Source organism: Chelonoidis abingdonii, chromosome 20 (assembly GCF_003597395.2).
Source record: "Chelonoidis abingdonii isolate Lonesome George chromosome 20, CheloAbing_2.0, whole genome shotgun sequence".
In the NCBI taxonomy this organism is placed as follows: Eukaryota; Metazoa; Chordata; order Testudines; family Testudinidae; genus Chelonoidis; species Chelonoidis abingdonii.
This window is the reverse complement of record NC_133788.1, coordinates 5,043,244-5,062,368: the sequence shown is the minus strand read 5'-3', so window position 1 is coordinate 5,062,368 and position 19,125 is coordinate 5,043,244. Positions and strand designations below refer to the sequence as shown.

Below are 19,125 nucleotides of genomic sequence, written 5' to 3'. Positions count from 1 at the left end.
ATGGAGGAGGAATACAAAAATCCCCAGCAGGCTCAGAGGAAGAGGGGAAATATAGACCACATGTGACCTATAAAGTGATGATGATTTTGTTGATTTTGAAATTGATGGGAGTTAGGTGCTTGAATACATCTGAGGATCTGGGCCTCAGACACTGGCGATAAGTGTGGTATAAGGGACCAGGCCAAAGCCCATTGAGATCAATGGGAAGATTTCCACTGGTTTCAGCATACTTTGGGTCTGGCCCTAGCTATGAATACCCCACCACCCCTTGTGCCTCACAGATTGTATTACTGTTCAATACAAGGCAAATCTTTTATGGATGGGTCACGGCAACTTTCAGTCAAAAATCAGGAAGATCTTTTAACAGTTGGAGCTACAAAGTCTACTGTTAAACTGGTGCCTTGCGGTCTCTAAATGAGGAGGAGTAGAACTCAGGTTTCATCAGTTGGATTCATAGGGAGGTTATTTGTCTTTTTTATAATATGTGTTTATTTTAAGGACAGTACTTAAGAGTAGTCAATGCACTATGGGGTTTGCTCTCATGGGGTCTCCCAAGGTCAGGCCGGGCTAGTACTTCACAGGAACAAGTAGAAAGGAAAACCCAAGATACTACAAAGAGGTTGCTTCTGCGGTGCTGCGTACTGTCTGCTTCTGTACTATGCCAAAGCCCAAGTTAGGGGCACTGTGCGGCTGGAGATGCCGTCTGGGATGTGAAATCAGAGGCCAACCACCTGCAGCCTGAGACCTGTGTCAGTTGTGTTTTTCAAATTCAGACTTATCAGCATTGATCACTTCAGACTGATTAGAACTGATGAGACTTCCCATTGAACTGCCAGTGAGAAAATCTGGGACTGACCATAAGGGAAAGGAAGGAAATATCCCCCATAGATACGCCCCCATCCAGGCTACTCCCCCAGGTCCCCCCCACCAACGCCACCCCCCAGGCTGCCCAGTCACCTCCCCCAACACCACCTCCAGGGCTGCTCCCCCAGGTCACCCCCCCAACACCACACCCCCGGGCTGCTCCCCCAGATCACCCCCCCTGGGCTGCTCACCTCCCGGGGCTGCTCCCCCAGGTCACGCCCCCAACACCACCCCCGGGCTGCTCCCCCAGGTTCCCCGCCCCCCGGTCGCCACCTCCCGGGGCTGCTCCCCCAGGTCACTCCCCCAACACCACGACCCCCAGCACCACCCTCCAGGCTGCTCTCCCAGGTCGCCACCTCCCCGCGCTGCTCCCCCAGGTTCCCTCCCCACCTACCCCACCCCCACCCCACCCCCTGGGCTGCTCCCCACTCGTCCACTCGCCCCCTCCTTCCCCGGGCAGGTTGCTGCCGCAAACTTGCCCGCTCCCCCCCCCAGCCGCGTGGCGTTCGAAAGCACGCCCAAGTGCCGAGCCGCCGATTGTTGTGACGTCGGACGGGCGCCGGCCGCGCCCCCGTGACGATTGGTCGGGGGCGGGCCCCGGAAAGTGCCCCTGAGCGCGGAGGCGCTGAGAGCGGGAGCGGGCGCTGCTGGTTGTGGGCGCCCCCTCATCCCTGGGCATGAGCCTCCGGGCCTACGGTCAGCGAGTGTCTGGGACTGGGAGGACTGCAGGACGGGTATCCAGCACGTGCAGGTACCAAGAGGGCGGGGCTTGCCGGGGAGCTATTGGGGGGGAGCCAGGGTCTGGGGGGGGGCTTATGCCGGGGAGCTATGGGGGGGGAGCCAGGTACTGGTGGGGGGCTTGCCGGGAGCTATGGGAGGGGCAGGTACCGGGGCGGGGGCTTGCCGGGGAGCTATGTGGGGGAGGGCAGGAGCCGGGGGCGGGGCTTGCCCGGGAGCTATGTGGCAGGGCATGCGGGGGGCGGGGGCTTGCCGGGAGCTATGGGGGGGGCAAGGTAGGTTCCAGGGGGCCGGCAGGGCGTTGCCGGGGAGTATGGGGGGAGGGGGCAGGTAGGTACCTGGGGGCGAGGGCTTGCTGGGATGAGCTATGGGAGAGGGAGGTACCCGGGGGCGGGGGGCTTGCCGGGAGAGATATTAGAGAAGGGGCAGGTAACCGGGGGCGGGGGCTTGCCGGGGAGCTATGGGAGGGGGCAGGTGCCGGGGCGGGGGGCTTTGCTGGGGGAGCTATGGGACGGGGGCACGGGTACCAGGGGGCGGGGGCTTGCGGGGAGCTATGGGGGGAGGGCAGGTAGGTCGGGGAGGGCGGGGCTTGCCGGGGAGCTATTGGGGGGAGGGCCAGGTAGGTTCCGAGAAGGGGGGCAAGGGCCGGTTGCCGGGAGACTAGTGGGGGACGGGCAGGCACTAGAGCCTACCTGCAGGGGGCGGGGGCAACCGTTCTGGGATGCAGGGACCTGCGGGGCGCAGGTACCCCAACTCCCCGGGTACCTGCCCCATGCAGCACAGGTGTGCGGGGGCTTGCTGGACGGGGCGAGACGGGCAGGGCCGCCCTGGTTACACCTGCCCCTCACAGCTCCCAGCCCAGGCATGGGGAGCTATGGGCGCCGGGGGGCTGTATGTGCAATGAAGTTGTGGGGGCTGGGAGGCAATGCACTGGCCCACAGGGGCTGGATAATGTCTCGCCTCCTTCAGACTCAGACCTGGTTTTTTAGCTACCTCCCCCGTCCCCCTCCCGAGTGTCCTGGTGCGGTGCTGAGGGAGAGTCTTTTGCCTCTGTCTGGGGTGGCCGCAGGCTACCTGTCTCCAGGCCTGCCCCCCGCCACTGTCAGTGATGGGCTGGGAGGACCCAGCGCTGGGCTCCACGCTGCAGGCCCAGCGGGGGGGTGAGGAGACCAGAGTGTGGCCTCTCCCTGGCATGGGGCAGGTGCACGTGGGAAGCAGCCACGGGGCCCCAGCAGTGAACCCAACATCCTCTCTAAGCTCTGAGGGCTTCACAAACCTTCAAACTTACCGTCTGGGTAAGACACTAATAACTGATCCCTGACCCATACATGGGACACAAGATGTGACTTGCCTGCCAAGAACCTTTCTAGAGGGGAGGGATAGCTTAATGGTTTGAGCATTGGTCGGTTAAACCCAGGGTTGTGAGTTCAGTCCTTGCGGGGGCCATTTAGAGAAATGGGGATTTAGCTGGGGAATGGTCCTGCTTTGAGCAGGGAATTGGACTAAATGACCTCCTGAGGTCCCTTCCAACCCTGATATTCTATGACCTGTGAACCCAGCGATTGTGCTGCCACCCACAGCGTCTCAACTGTGCCCTACATCCCTGCAGAAGGCTGACCCTTGCACTGTGCCCAGAAGGGTGGTACACCCAAGCTCTGGTGGACAGAGGGGGACATACGTCTTGGAGTTGAGGACCCTTCACTAAAAATACTGTACTGGCACCCTCGTCCTGTTTGAGTCCCAGGGGACTCCAGCGGTTCCACTGATCACAACCGTTGGGCTGTGTAGGGGCAGAGGCAGTAAGGCAACCAGATCACCAACAATTAACGGTTTCATAGGATAGTTCCCGGCACCGTACAGTCCCCTCAACAGGCAGTCGCTACAGGCTGGCACTGCCTTGGGAGAGCCATTCATCCAGTCCCACATTGTTCAGGGTGGATGTGATACACAAGTAGCCACTGGTTTTGGAATATCTCTCGTCTCCATTATTTTATATGTTGCCAAAGGTTCTTGCCACAACAGATCCAAATATTTGCAAAAGAAATGTCTTAATATAACAATCTGTAATCTCTGGTGGAAAGCAGATATTCAAGACTTGCAAGAGTGGCCATTTGGAGCCTCTATTCTCATTTATTTTCATATCGAATATTAATCATTCTACCTCAGTCACCCATCGGGATCAGGGCTCTGCTGTGCTGGGGACTATACAGATGCATAGTGAGAAATGGTCCTGCTGTGCCCAGCCAAGCTTCTAGTCTGGAGGGAATTTTGATCTTGACTTTATTAATGCCATGGCAGGGGGTGAGGGGAGTGGTGACCTTTAATGGAAGTGTAATGCTGCTGCTCCAGCGATGTCCTTACTCTGCCTCCATTGGCCGCTGAGTGAATTATGACTCTGTGACTTATAATCTGTTGTCAAAACACCCACTGGAGGTGTGATCTCAGGCAAGGGGAGAAGAAAAAATTAATAGAGGTGAAATAGCAGAGAGCCGTTCAGCCCCCATGTTGTATCCCTGTCTATGAGAAGCAGGAGGATTTAATTGCTGCTGAGCTTCTCATTCAGTAACTGAGTCTACCGTGTTTGGCCATCAGTTTCCCTCACCTATGCTTTGTCAGTCAGTGATCAGTGGAGTGCTGGGTGATCTTCCCCATCCCTGTTCATGCTTCCTTTATTGTCTCTCCTGCATTGGCACATACTGGTTAGTGGTGTCCTTGACAACCAGGACTAAACAGTCTCATTGGCTGGGGAAGCCCCATGTCTTTTTGGGCTGAGCTGTTTGGGATTTACATCATGTGTGGCTGCAGCTGGAAAGGAAACAGCCTCATTTTAAGGTCTCTTTCGGAAGGCTGTTGTCTGTGGACAGGTTCAAAGATGCATCTGTTTTACTGGTAGGCGCCTGCCTCGTGACTGTTTTCCTTTCGATAAATGATTGAATGCTTTAACGTGTTCACTATGGAGTGAATACACTACAGTGTGTTTGTCCCACTGCCTGGTGTGACTTATATTACACATACTGTCTTGTACGTTGTTCTCCAAAGCATTTTGTGATCTACACTGTATGAATACATGTCACCTTAACTCCCCTCCTCTCCACTTGGTTCTTGTCCATAGTACTTGGGTGGTTGCTGTGTCACTTAGATTGGAGACCTACCAGTGACATATTTCATGGGAGAAGATTCCTCTATCCATGTCCTTTTGATGGAGACCATGGGTGTAGCGTATACTCAGGACAACCTTTCTTCACTGGCTCCTCTCAGAAGCTGATGGCTTTTTCCCTCTTGGGATAGTCTGTGAAATTCCTAATCAGTCACTCTAGTGGCCTTGACAGAATAAGATTTATTAAGACTAGAAAGAGATCAGATTCAAGGAGGGCTTCTCAAAGTCATCTCAGTGACAGAGCAACATGTCCTGCTTTTAGAAATCCCACCCTAGAACAATAAAGCCGCTTTGTGTGACACATGTAGCACTGTGCTCTACAGGAGGGATGTGGTATAAGAACACTAGACGAGGATTCGGGAGACCTGGGTGGGGTTTCAGCTCAGCTGTGGGCTACCTGTGTGTCCTGGGGTAAGTCAGTGTGTTCTATGCGAAATGAGATACAATTTCCTTGCCTTACAGCTAGTAGCAGATATGTTCTACCAAATAGTAGATGAAATGGCATATTTATGACACAGTTCTATCTATTTTAGGTCCCTATTTGGCCCCTGTCGCTCTAGCATCTGAGTACCTCATAATATTTAATCTTCAGCACCCCTGTGAGGTAGAGAAGTACTACATCACACATGGGAAACTGAGGCACAGCAAGACTAAGTGACTTGCCCAAGGCCACACACAAGTCTGTGGCATAGCGGGGAACTGAACCTGAGCTTCCTAAGTTCTAGCTAGTGCCCTAACCCCTGGGACTATCCTGCCCCTTTAATAGTTGCAATTAGTGACAGTAAAAGTTTGCTTCTGCTGCGAGTACACGGAGGAGATAGACGTTGTGCCTCCTGCTAGGAATCCCCAGTACAAAGTGCAGTGAACCTTACCACAGATTGCCCAATGTTCCCGGTCCCTGGCGGGGCGCACAGGGCTAAAGTCAGAGCTGTCGTCAGCGGAGCTGTACTTTATTACACCAGGACTCGACTTGTTCTGGAGCTGTGACCACAAATGACTAACCCCTATCAGGGCCATGATTACAGGCTGGGCATCCGTTGCTGCGGCCTAGGGAAGGGGTTACACTCTAGGACAGTGGTTTTCAAACTGCGGGTCACAACCCAGTACTGGGTCGCAGAATGTAAGGCACTGGTTCATGGCAGCTCTGGTCAGCACCACTGACCAGGCCATTAAAAGTCCCATCAGTGGTGCTGCCTGGCTAAAGCAGGCTAGTCCCTACCTGTTCTGACACCACGCTGCACCCTTGGAGCAGCCAGCAGCAGGTCCGACTCCTAGGTGGGTGGGCCACAGGGCTCTGCATACTGCCCCCTCCCCAAGCACTTGCTCTGCGCTCCCATTAGCCGGGAACTGGCCAGTGGGAACTGGGGGTGGTGGTGCCTGTGTGCGAGAGCTGCTTGCATACCTCTGCCTAGGAGCCGGACCTGCTGCTGGCTGCTTCTGGGGTGCAGCGTGGTCCGCAGTACCAGGACAGGTAGGAAGCCTGCCTTAGCACCCCTGTTGAACGGGAGCCACCCAAGGTAAGCCTGTGCCCCAATCTCCTGCCCCAGCCCTAAGACCCCCCTCAAACCCAGAGCCCCTTTCTGCACCCCAAACCCCTTATCCCCAGCCCCACTCCAGAGCCTGCACCCAGAGTCTTGACCCCCTCCCGCACCCCAGCCCTAGCCCTGAGCCCTCTCAAACCGAGCCCCCTCCTGCATCCCAAACCCCTCATCCCAGCCCTGAGCCCCTTCCACAACCCAAACCCCTCATCCCCAGCTCTGTTGGGTTGTGGGCATCAACAGTTTTCTTTAACTGGCTCGCCAGAAAAAAAATTTGAAAAGCACTGCTCTAGGAAGACACTCAGCCTGGGGGAGGGGCCGTGAATGGAATTGCAGCATGGGGCCACACTAGGTGTCAGTGAAGGGTTTTTGCATTCCCCTGTGTAATACCGTCTCGGGAAGTCAGGAAAGCTGCGGGTGTCCTGGCTCAGAAACAGCTCTCTCTGGTACTGTCAGTTTTTCCTGGATGTCCAGCTGCTGATGCATCTGCTTTGAAGAACTGCGGTTCTTGCCAAGTACTTTGTTCACTTGTACTGGCTCCTGCCAAGGCTTTCACAGCTGCTTCTAACTTCTGAGTGTAGTGGCCAGGTCCCACTAACACACCCCCAGCAGAGCACATGGGAGTTCTCCAGAAGTTAGTCATAGAGTGGGGGGTTTTCCAGCCCCATTGGTTGTTCATATTCCCATTTGGAGGCTCGCTGCCAGAGCCTAGGGGGAAGGAAGTTGCTCAGAGAAGCTCTCCAGAAATCAGGGTGGCTATATTGCTTGGCACAGGTTACGGCCAGGAATGAACTGTTGCAAACTTTCTTGCGTGGTTACAGCAATTCACCTCTGGCCTACCCCCCAGCATTCCAGGACCAGGGACTCTCGAGCACAAACTGCCTGATGGCCTCTTGATTGGGGCAAATAGGGGCACCTGAGTGACACCAGCCAACTCATTCCACTGGCATCTCAAGAGGTGCTGGACTCCAAGCCCCCTGCTTGGTTGAGGCCCTTCTGATTTACCAAGCACATGTGTGTGCCTCTCCCTGTGCTGAGCTGCTACCCAGACTCAGAACTACGCCTCCCATCCACTGATTCCCACGGCCTGTCAATGAGAAACCTTCCTGCTCCTTCTCCTGTGCAGAGTCGCTGCTGCCCTGGCGAGCACTGACATTTCAATCCCTTGTCCACACAGTGTGGCAGGGGTGTGACTGGTAGAGCGCTCTAACTGCCTGGTGTAGGTTCTGCTGGTGGGAACTAAATGGCAGCAGGTTTGCGTTAGGACTGCTTTAGAACGCTCTGCAAATCCCACACCTGCAGCCTGCTGTAGACAAGCCCTTAGTCTATTCTGGAGCAAGATGCCTCCCAGTCACTGCGGGGAGAGGGACGGGGTGTGTGGCAAGCTACCATCTGTCTCTCAGAACTTTCTGAGACCCTGCTTTATTTAACCCCCTGGATATCTCCCATCCTGGAGAAGGCTCAGTGAAGCAGGGCTCAGTTAAGAGAGACAGATCACTTGGTGAAAAACTCCTTAAACTCTCTTTACTGTCTTGGATCCCACATTAAATCAACTCCATCTACTCTGCTCTCCTGGTGCTGACCCACAATTAGGTGTGGGGAGTGGGAACGGAGGGGAGCCTGGTGCAGAGACCTGGAGGAAAAACTTCATCTTGCCCATAAAGGTTAAGTGAAATGTACCAGAGTTGCTGTGTGAAGGGTTGAAGAGGCAGCGTGAGAAGCGATGTAATCTGCTCTCTTCCCTCACCCTTGGAATAGAAGAGACAGTCTCGTTCTTGGGAAAGCGACCTGCTCCTGCGAAACCTATCCTCATTTTGCTCATGATCTGGCCAATCTGTGAAAAGTGGGTAAAGGGCTAATCTAACATCTTAACAGATTGAGTTCCTTCCTCTTCCTTGCTACAAACAGTGGGGTAAAGAACATGCCATTTAAGGAGCAACTTGCGAGATAACAGTGCACTCAAACTGGTCTGCTTGCACCACAATGTGCAGATTAAAAGGTAGCAAATTTAAATTGGATGGAGAATTGTTTTTAGCCATGTAGAACTAACCTGCGGGACTCCCTGCTGCAGGACACAGATAAAAGTAATTAAAAAGGGAGTGGCTAGAACACTGGGCTAGGGATCAGACTTCGTTTCTGCCACTGACCTGCTGGGTGACCTTGGTCAAGTCATTGCACCACTGTGTGCCTCGGTTTCTCAAGCTGTAAATGAGGGTAATGATACTGACCTACTTCCTAAAGTGTTTTGAGAGCTGCTGATAAAAGCTGTAGAAGAGCTTGGGATTCTAGATCTGCAACTGACAGGCCATTATAAGCCTAATTGTGAGCTAGGCTTTAATTCTGTAGCTATTCTGAATTGTTCATCAATGTCAAACGTAGCATCTCTCAGCAGGCTTTGAGGAGAAGGTGAGCGTTGACGTGGCAAAGGCTACCACTGATTTTCCAAACCTAAAATGAGACCGGCACCTACGCAAGGCAGGGCAGCATCTCAAAGACAATCAGTGCCATGCTGCAGAGCATCACCCCTGATCACCAGCTAGGGGAAGGCAGGGGCTCCTTCCTCCCCCAGGCCATGTTAGTCAACACGGTACTGGACCAGTTGGTGTTACAGGGACACCTTCCCCTGAACCACCTGCCACTGTTGGAAGCTGGATGCTGGGCTCTTCCCGCATGCCTGGTCTCTAGGCCGGCTTTTAGTTCAGCAGCTTCCCCTCAGTCGCAGTCAGGTCCCTGCTGAGCGAACTTCCTCTTGGTCCGGATGGGAGGCTGCTGGGGAATGCTGAGCCAGCTCGTCCCTTCTGGCTCCTGGGGTCTGGAAGCCCAGTTGTCTGTCTGAAACGGCGGTGCGGGAGGGAGATGCCGTAGGTCACCCAGCAGGTCAGTGCCATGCTGGGAAGGGAAGCCAAGGTCTGAGGCCTAGTCTAGGTTTCAGCGAGAGGTGGCTTCTTGCCAGCCATTTGTTCCCCTTTCAGCATGGTGAGGCGCAATGGGCAAGCTTATTCCAGCCAAACAGCGCCCCCTATGGGTGTGCATGAGAACCAGTCTCTAATGGAGGCTGAATCCCAGTTTGGGAACTGCACGGCGTGTGGAGGTAGGACTTTTTGCTCTGGGCTCACCTACCACTGCTTGTAGAGGCTGCATCAGGCCAGGGAAGCAAACCCCACTTCTCCGGTCTCAAAGCATTTACCCAGTGAGTTTCCCAGGCCCCTCCTGAGGTGGGAGTACCAACGCCATCTGGAGGGGCAAATACACTTCCCAAGCGGATGCCACGAGTCAGCAGTGAAGCTGGGGGTAGTTCTCAAAAGGTCCTGCCTCCTGTTCCTCTTATCAAATCCCCAGCCCAGCCTCCCAGAGATTAAATGGGCTCCCAGCTGAGGCACCTGGGCTCACCCGTGGTCTGTCCTTTCCACTGCCAGGAGGCCCATAAGCTGTACAAGCAGAAGCTGGAAGAACTAACCAAGCTGCAGGATGGGATCTCCAGTTCCATTGCACGGCAGAAGAAGCAGCTGAAGGAGCTGTCTCTCGCCTTCAAAAAGTAAGGAGCTACGTGGGGCAACATAAGGAGATCCTTGCGGAGTCCTGGTCAAAGGGAGTGTGGGAGCCTAGTGAGCAGCGTTCCTACACCATGGAGTGCTAATCAGGGGAGGAATGGTTTGCGGTGGGTGAACCACAGGGGTGGGGTAGGATGAAGGAGCTATTGCTTCTCATATACCCTCCTTTCCTTTTTCCAGTAGTTCCTTCATCCTCTGCCCACGTTAGACATCAGCCCCCTGTGCTGACTTCCTGGGCTTAGAAAAGTGGTAGTTGCTCGTTCTTGCTGGTTTCCACCCTGCTGCCTCATAGCCTAGGTCCCATTCTGAAACTACGGGGCAGACCCAGGGATTAGCTCCCAGGTTTCATCCCCCTGTTAGTTCTGATTTAATCTCTCGGTTCCTGCTGTCCTGCAGTGGGACAATGTCGTGCAGCAATAGCTGCTGATCCTTCTTGTCAGACCGAGTCACGTTCCTTTCCCTAGCTGCAAGTCCTCCATAACTGCCGAACACGAAGAGTCCATCCGGGAGATCCAGAGCCTCATCAAAGAGAGGCAGAGCATCTTCTTTGAAATGGAGGCGTATTTGCCAAAGAAGAATGGGTAAGAAGTCATTCCGGGGTCTTAGCCAGCAGTAAAAGGACTGAAGCTATTGACTTCTATGCAGCAGTTACCAGAGATTGCTTGGGTTACCAGGCAAACACTGCCCAGACTCGATCAGCTTTGACTCTGGCAGGATGTCAGTGAAAGACCTGATACACAGCTGGTGCTAGTTCATTTCTCATCACTTCTTTTCAATCCCCATCCTCCTGATTCAAATTCCAAGAGCCCATTTCCACTGGGCTTGGGAGAATCTTGCAGTGACCAGCCAGAGACAGATTAGGGTAGGGGCCTTGGCACAATGAGTGCCAATTCAGAGCAGAGTATAACCCCTGGGACTGGCTCCTTGGAGCAGCAGTGTCTTTGGACATGAAGCTCGCTCTCCAGCTTGCACTGGTGTTGCCCCATGGCCAGCAGCCTGACCTCCTGCTGGCTGGGCAAGAGGCCCATTAGTGCAGTGTTTGAACAGATATTTATTCTAGTGTAACAATCTCTCATTAATGCAGTAAAGGGGGGTGAACAGTGGCAAGTGCTGCCTAGTATCAGGTGAAGGTGAAAGCCGGGGGTGGAGTTAAGGTCCCATACAGGATGTTTTGGGTGTGTTACCAGGCAGCAGAGCACAGGTCTGCCTATGTTTCTGGTTCCCCCGCACAGCATCAGTAATGTGCTGAATGGAAGGCTCCTTGCTTAACAGCAGTTACTCTGCAGGCTGGCAGAGCGAGAGCACCCATCCCAGTCCCGGGGCGGGAACTGCCCCATATTTTGCCTGATGTGCCATGTGGGGTATGGAGACGGGAACCCTACTCGTGCTAATGGCTGCCATTAGTGACTTTCCTAAATCCTCCTGCCATTTACTTGGTTGTGACAGTGGTGGCCCCTCTTTGGTCCAGAGTTCTCGTCCCCAGCAAATGCTACCCACTGTCCGGGGACCCTCGTGAGCATTGGTGGGGAGGTCCTAGGGGGCACAGGTTCTGCGCTTGGCCATACTTCTCTCGACTGCTGCAGGTGCCCGAGGCAGCCTTGGGCAGAAGCCGCCTTCCACTGTGTTAGTGACAGAGCTGCGTTTGCGTCATTGACAAATGGAAGGATGGGTGCCTGTCCCAGCCGGTGTTCCCGCAAAGGGACCAACAGATGAACGAATGAGGCTACGTACGTCTGCGCAGTAGAGCGTGAGCGTAGCAAAGCATGGGTGTTGAAGCCCATACGATGTGTGTGAGATAGCTACACGTTAGCCATGGAGCAGGAGCCCTTTCAATCTCAAGTACTGCCACCGTCACAGCGGTGCAGCTGGCCCCTGCCCCCGTGGGCAGTGGAGGTGCTGTATGCCTCCTGCGTATGTTCTCACTTCTCCTTCCATTCTTGTTTAGGTTGTACCTGAGTCTGGTGCTTGGGAACGTGAATGTGACTCTACTCAGCAAGCAGGCTAAGTAATGCCCCTCTGCTGTCCAAGGGCAGTAGAATTCCCTTTACTCTTGGAGAGGCAGGTCGTCTTCTGCCGGCATATCTGGCACTGACCCTTGCCAAACTCTTCCCAATCTCAACATCCGCAGAGACCCTCTTCCACTGGCAGACTGATCGTCACATTGACCCTCCCCAGGGCTGGGTTTAGGACCCTCCCTTCCCTAGAGTTAATCTCTGACACCTGACCTTCTCTTGCATGTTCTTGCAACTGTCCTGCCTCTGGCCGGGGTCTTTAGGTCAAGCCTTGATAGGAGACCTACCAGGAAAACACAGGCTTGTTAGTGGTTCAGTAGGTGGCGTTCTTCCCTCCCAGTTAGGGTTGGTGGATTGGGGCTGGTCTAAGGGCAGGCGGAGCCTCTGGCAGCACAGAGCCCCTAATGCCATGTTGGGACATCATCCACGACTTGCTCAACCAATAGCCCCAGCACTCTTTCCTACAGCATCTTGGGTCTCCTGTCTAAAACCCAGTAGCTCATGGTCCAAGCTGGTACGGCCGCAGAGTCTCTCAGGTTTACCCGCTTGGAGATGGCCCTTGTCCACTGAAGGTTGCCTGAAGACTTTGGGATTATTCTCTGTACACCATGACCCTTCGCTGTGCTTCCCTGCAGGTTTGCTTACAAAGATGAGTACGAGAAGTTCAAGCTCTACCTCACCATCATCCTGCTCATCATCTCCTTCTCCTGCAGGTTCCTTCTCAACTCCAGGTGAGTCTGTAGCGCAGCAAGATGCTGACCCAGCCATGTGGGCAGCCTGATGAGAGACCATCTCCTGGGCTGAAACCAGGGTCTGCTAACACTGCTGAGGTGAGATGCATGGGATCTGCGTGGAAGGTGTTGGGTTGAATAGCTTCTGACTTCTGGGAACGAAACTGCAGACTGGTGCCTCTATTAGGATCCTTCAAGGACTGTGAGGCTATGATAGGATTGCTGGAGGTAACCAGATCTTGAGCTGAAACGTTCTCCTGGTGGGCTGAAGATGGGACCCTGGATAGTGGACTGAGCTGATCATGTCTCACCAGCTTGGATCCGGTTTGCAGGTGTGCAGCATGGCTGCTGCTAGCCCACTGGGTTCTGATGTGGTTGAGGCTAGCCGGCCAGGGGGAATGGTACCCACCTGGGTGAGCAGTCCAGGTGCCGAACAAGGCTTCTCCACAAGTTGCCCCCTCCTCTCCCCCCCGCAGTAGGGTGGGATTTTCCTGGGGCCTGTCCTGCAGTAAATTTCTATCTCATTGAAGGGATGAGGAATGTAGCATCCAAGGGGCAGCATGACTGGACTGCGCCAAAGGCTTATGGTCTATAACTGGCTTGGGGATCAGGACTCTCCAAACAGCCGGTGACCCTTCTCTGCGCACACATCGTGGCCGCTCAGTGTTGCTGTACCTGTCTCAGCATCTGGGTTTCTATACAAGAGGCTTCCACCCCTCTCCATGTGGCTGGAGCAGCTCTTGACTGAGACCAGAGCTGGAGGCCCCTGCTGAAATAACAGCAGACTTGGAAATGTCCATTTAGGGGTGCGGTCAGACCCCTGGCTTCTCAGGAGTGTGCTCCTGTCTTTATTCCAGAGCCATGCCATTGTTTTCACATCCTTCCCAAAGAGCTTGACCTTACGTGAGCAGGATAGGTTGCTTCATGGTTTAGGTTGTTTCAATGCCACTCTCTTACGTTCCCTGCCCTTATTTCCGCAGGCTGGGCAGGCTTCACCTGTCATGAGCCCCCCCATGCCATGCCCCTAGAGGCTATCCCAGAGCTTGCCTCCCAGCAGCAGTGAGAATGCACCAGAGTGCTTGCATTGCATTGCATCCCTTCCTCCCCGCGGTGCTAGGGTGGCTGTTCCCAGCAGTTCTATGGTAGTAGAAAGCTGCTTCATGGGCCAGACCCTCAGCCCAATCGGTTGCTCTACACATGGGCTGAAGGGGAAGCAGCACTGAGGCCGAACGCTCCTGCAGGGGGACATTCAGAGCTGCCCTGCAGTGAGCTCTGCCTGGTTCCTGGGGGAGCTGCAAAGGCCCTGCTCTGCTCGCCCTCTTCACCGTCCGCTTTGTGTGACAGGGTGACAGACGCTGTCTTTAACTTCCTGCTCGTCTGGTACTACTGCACCCTCACCATCCGCGAGTGCATCCTAATCACCAACGGGTCCAGGTGAGCAGGGCCCCGCCCTCCCACTGCCACAGCCTTGCCCAGGCTGAGCAGACCGCCCCCGACCTGCTGCATTAGCCTCTGCTCCCAGAGCTGCCCTGAGCTCCAGGGGAGCCCCCCACTCAAGGTCGCCTCTGCTAACTGGGGGAGCAGCTTGCTCAGTATTGTGACACGCTCCCGGGGAGGGTCGGCAGTGTCTAGGGAGGGGCTATAGGAGGAGACCCAACAGCTGCTCGCTGATTACTGCAGTCCCTGCTTTGTGCCATGGTGCCAGCTGAGCATCTGCCCTGGCCGTTTTCCTCTCACTCCTTGTGAGCACTGGGGAGCTGCTGGCCTGTCTTCCTTGGTTGGAGGGCCAGCCTAGCCCCACCTGTGTGGATGTCTAATTCTGGCTCCCTCTTCTCTGCTCCCCCAGAATCAAAGGCTGGTGGGTTTTCCATCACTACGTCTCTACCTTCCTCTCAGGCGTCATGCTGACATGGTGAGTCTCCATCTCTGCCCGTTGCTGGGGATCCCACATCATCCTGCTTTCCTGTCCTCTCCTCCCTGGCTTGCAGTTGGGTTGTGAGGATGTTAGACGACAGATTTCACCTGGGTGGACTCGTGCCAGCCTCCTCCTAAATTGGGTCCCTGCAGCCCTGGGGGCCTCAAAGGGAGTAGCCAGGGAATCTCTGACATCACCCAGGGCTTTGGGACACTCACAAATAAAACCCATGGAGCAGGACGGTGCCCTGAGCGTCTCCCACTGTCTATTCTCTCACAGGCCGGATGGGCTCATGTACCAGATGTTCCGAAACCAGTTCCTCTCCTTCTCCATGTATCAGAGTGAGTGTCCCTGTGTGGGCGGGGAGCGAGCCTGGGTGATGGGCTTTGGAAACCCAGCAGGAGCCTCCAGAGCCACAAGCTCCGACGAAGTGGGTATTCACCCACGAAAGCTCATGCTCCAATATGTCTGTCAGTTTATAAGGTGCCACAGGACTCTAAGCTGGCGGCTGCGTCCCTCGCCTGTTTCAGCCGTGCCCTCTGGGTCCACAGCGCTTACAGGGGGATTCTTTGATGGACTGGCAAGATCCCCAGTAGCCATGAGATGGTTTCTCCTCCCTAGTGCTGTGCGAAGCTGCAGTCTCGGGAAGCAGTGACAGAGCACTGGCCTGGCCTGCATATGGCACTGTGCTCGGAGCTGGGAGGGCCCGGTGAGCGGGGAAACACTGCAGGCCAGTGGATCGCACGCTGGCAGTTGTGCAGGAATCTCCGTCCTGAAGCTGTCCTCTCCTTGCAGGCTTTGTGCAGTTCCTCCAGTATTACTATCAGAGCGGGTGCCTGTACCGGCTGAGGGCGCTGGGGGAGAGGCACAACATGGATCTCACTGTGGGTAAGTTGTCTCCCTGCCCATGGCCAAAGTCAAAACAGACCCCACCGCAGTCTGCCCTGGCAGAAGCTGCAATCTACCACTTGGCTGGCTGGCGTAGCAGCAGAGACACTGGCTTGGAAACGATCAGGCCCTGAGCCTGACTTCATGCCCGTGGGGCAGCTTGGCCCATCCCCAAACTCAGTGGAGATAGTCGGGCATCCGGGGGCCAGAGCAGCCCCGCTGCTCTCTCCCTGAAGCTCAGTTCACTCGGGGCCAGTTGCATGGTTGGTGTTCCCCTTGCTGGCATTACGGCAGGGCATGGGCTGGGTCATCCCACCAATGCCTATCTCCCTTGGGGCCACTGGGCATGTCTCTAGGGTACCTGGCTTGGTCGCGCCCCGGCTGGACTGCAGCTCCTGCAGCGCACTGCTTCTCCCCTCTGAGTGCCGGGAGGGCACGCATCAGGGGTTGTGCCGGTTAGTTGTGCATCAGGGGAGATGTAGTCCAGCCAGAGGTCCCAGCCCCTAGAGGAGAAAGGGAGTGCAGAGCATCTGAACTATAACTCCCATGAGGCACTGGCACCAACTGGAGTGGGAAGATTTTGGTTCCTTATAAAATTTTCTGCAATCTAGTTTTCTTGTGGATAGAAATTTTTTTTACCAGCCCTCCAGTTAACCCCCAGCATGCCACATGCACCCCTGCTTGCTTTCCAGCACTCCTCCCTGGCTCTCAAGGCTGCTGCTCACCCAATCTCCTACAGCGGGCAGCCCTGCCTGGCCAGCCACCTGGGAGCAAAGGCCTCTCTTGGAGCTGTGGGATCCTTTAGGACACCAGGGTTGTCCCTGATGTCTGCGTCCCTTCTGTGTCCAAGGCTACATGGCTGAATCCAGCCCCGTATTCACAGCGGTATGGCCCAGAACCCCCCTGCTGCACTGAGTTCTAAGGCCCCCTTCATATGTCCCGTCTCTGCAGAGGGCTTCCAGTCGTGGATGTGGAGGGGCCTCACTTTCTTGCTGCCGTTCCTCTTCTTTGGCCAGGTGAGTCCACGCTGTCTGCCCTGTGGCACGGGGGCTGTGCCCGCAGGGATTCGAATGGATTTTGTGGTGCTCGCTCGCAGCCTTGGAGACGGATGACAGGGCGGGGGAGCTACCACCCAGGTGCCTGTGGAGGGGAGAGTCTAGGCAGCGTTTATGCGAGCAGAGTGCCTGGGAGGTGCAGGAAGCTGGGGAGCTAGAGTCTGGACGGCTCCTCCTGATAGAGGTGTGCATAAAACAAGGCCCCTTAAATACTTAAATCAGCATCTCTGCTGAGCAACACCTGCTCTTGCCTTGTGAGTTGGGCTTTTCAGAGGCAGAGCTGCTGAGGGGCCTCAGGCTGGGTATTTGGGTAGCAGGTGGCAAGGCCCATGGCACTGGCTGGGCTGGGTTTGCTGGGGACCTCCTTACATGAGTCTCCATGAAAACTCCCCCTTAACCCCGTGTCTCCTTCAGTTCTGGCAGCTTTACAATGCGGTCACCCTCTTCCGTCTGGCCAGACATCCGCAGTGCAAGGAGTGGCAGGTGAGCGAGCGGCTTGGACAAACAGTATCCTGGAGGGAGGGGTGGGGTGGAGTGGAGCGGAGCATGAAGTGAGATGATGCTCCCACCTCCCACTTGCTGCCAGGCCTTGTCCTCCTGGCAGCAGCTTGAGTGCTTGGGAGAGGGAGGTCGGGGAGGGGGGGAGGAGGAGAGTGAGTGAGTGAGTGAGTGAGTGTCCAGTCTGCTGTGTAAGGATCGCAGCCTCTGGCAATTTCTCCTCCTTCATTCCCTGCTGCTGAATGTGCAGGCTGTGAGGGTGTCAGACCAGGGGGGAAGGGCCCACCTGTGCCCCCCCACCAAAGGCAGAGAGCTCAGGTCTAGTCCCTCCCCCTGCGCTGAGGCAGGAATACGTCTACATGCAGCAGTGAGGTCTGAGTCTGGCTGCTGGGAAGTGACACAGCTGGAGGGTGACTGATGGGCTGTGGCCCAATACAGCCTCTCGGGCTCCTGGGGGTAGGTTCATTCTAGTGTCTCCCGTCATTCTCAGGTTCTCATGTGCGCACTCCCCTTCTTCGTGCTCTTCGCGGGGAACTTCACCACCACCCTGCGGGTCGTCCAGCAGAAATTCCAGAACCGGAACCAAGATGCTAAGGCCAAGTGAGAAGAGGAGCTGATGCTGAGACTGAGCGGGAGGAGGGCTCCCCCTCCGGTCTCCTAGCCACACTCCAGACTGTGCTGTCCGACACTTCCCACCCTTTGACGTGTGCCCGTTCCTCAGGGGCAGGCCCACGGCGACCTGACTTGGTGCTGAGCTCTGGGGAATGTGTGTGATCCAGTAAACCAAGCTGCTGAAGTCTGATGCACCTGCCTGGGGCGAGGCTCCCTCCCAATCCTGGCCCCAGAAAACGCTGCTGTGCACCTGCTGTAATCTCCCCAGAGGGCACCGTGGCCAGCCAGGTAGTCATCCCACTCTGCCCCCCAGGGCATTCCCCTCCCTTTGCTCCAGAAGTGGGGGGACTAGGGCAGATACTCAGATGTTAATGTGACCCCTTCCTTGGGGGTCAGGCCAAAGCACTACCATGAACAGCAGCTAGCACCAAGCACCCAGAGCATGGAATTGCCCATGACAGCTGGTGGAGCAAAGCCTCTTACCTGGCTTCTGCTCTGAACCCTCCAGTGGGGCCAGCTGGGCTTATTCCAAGCTCCCCTCCCCATGGATAATGCTGAGCTGTTTGCCCCTTGTCTCAGCAGCAACTCCCACTTAGGAACCCAGCCCATTGCATGGAAAGAGGCTCCTTGCTTATTTGCTGCTGAGTCCCTGCTGGAAGCACTCCGGCTGGGAGAACCGGCTGCTGGGGGGAGCAAGACTCTCCCAGCCCCATCATGGGTGTGGATTCCCAAGGCCTGACTTGTGCAAATCTCCTTCTCATGATGGAAATGCATGCTTTAAAAGTATTCTGACCGCTTTGCTACAGTAGACATACCCTGGGGCTACTACGCAGCCTCTGCTCCAGCAGGATGCTTGAAGGGGACTCTGGGGCAGCCTAATGTCCCAGCCTCCCCCCAGATCAATTCATTGGGGAGCAGAAGCAGAGGGAGGGAAGAGATGCCAAAAACCATAAAAGAAGCAGTGTGTGTAGCTGGTGCTAGAAAGTAGCTTGGGGATTTGAGCTCTGACTTCCTAGCCAGCAGGTTCCCTCTCTCCTCACTGGAGCAGCTGTGCTTGGCTGGCTTGTGAGCTGCTGGGGGAAGTCTGAGTAGTTACTGAGCTTTGGTGCAGGGGAAGATGTGTCACGGAGGGAGCTGTCGTACCTATATTAATGTCTGTGCCTCCTTTGACAGGAAGCTCACCCATAATAAAGGGAGGAAGGGGCGATCCCTTCCCATGACAGAGCTGTCTCTGACCCCACCTCTCTTAATCCACTGGTGGGATGTTTTGATGGAAGGAAGAGGGCTGGGGTGGGGGAGAAGAGTCCATTCTCACTGCCTGGGCCCTGAGCTCTGCTGCTGAGGGATAACTTGGCAGGGGGTAAGTGTTGTAGTGAGGCTCTTAACTAGCAGGAGCAGTTTGTCCTCCCCTCCACTAGCTGCTTGCAGCAGGCAGGATATTCCTGACAGTAACAGGGAGGGAGCTGCACAGGCCTGAGCTAGTACCTGCAGCAGAGCCTGACTTCCAGCTGAGGAAGGGGGGCTAGGTCCTTGCTCTGTACTGGAAACAGAGCTGGCTCTGGTTTA

General features: G+C 55.5%; 1 protein-coding gene across 1 annotated transcript; it reads left to right on the top strand.

The window, feature by feature from the left end:
• Positions 1–1,443: 1,443 nt before the first annotated feature.
• TMEM120A (transmembrane protein 120A) lies at positions 1,444–18,781 on the top strand. The gene is made up of 12 exons (XM_032789693.2): positions 1,444–1,615; positions 9,714–9,832; positions 10,313–10,429; positions 11,794–11,853; positions 12,496–12,591; positions 13,936–14,025; positions 14,438–14,503; positions 14,786–14,847; positions 15,302–15,394; positions 16,346–16,410; positions 16,864–16,932; positions 17,438–18,781. Exons 3-12 carry the CDS (start codon positions 10,401–10,403, stop codon positions 17,549–17,551), a joined length of 744 nt encoding a protein of 247 aa, XP_032645584.2. The 5' UTR covers positions 1,444–1,615; positions 9,714–9,832; positions 10,313–10,400; the 3' UTR covers positions 17,552–18,781.
• Positions 18,782–19,125: the final 344 nt, after the last annotated feature.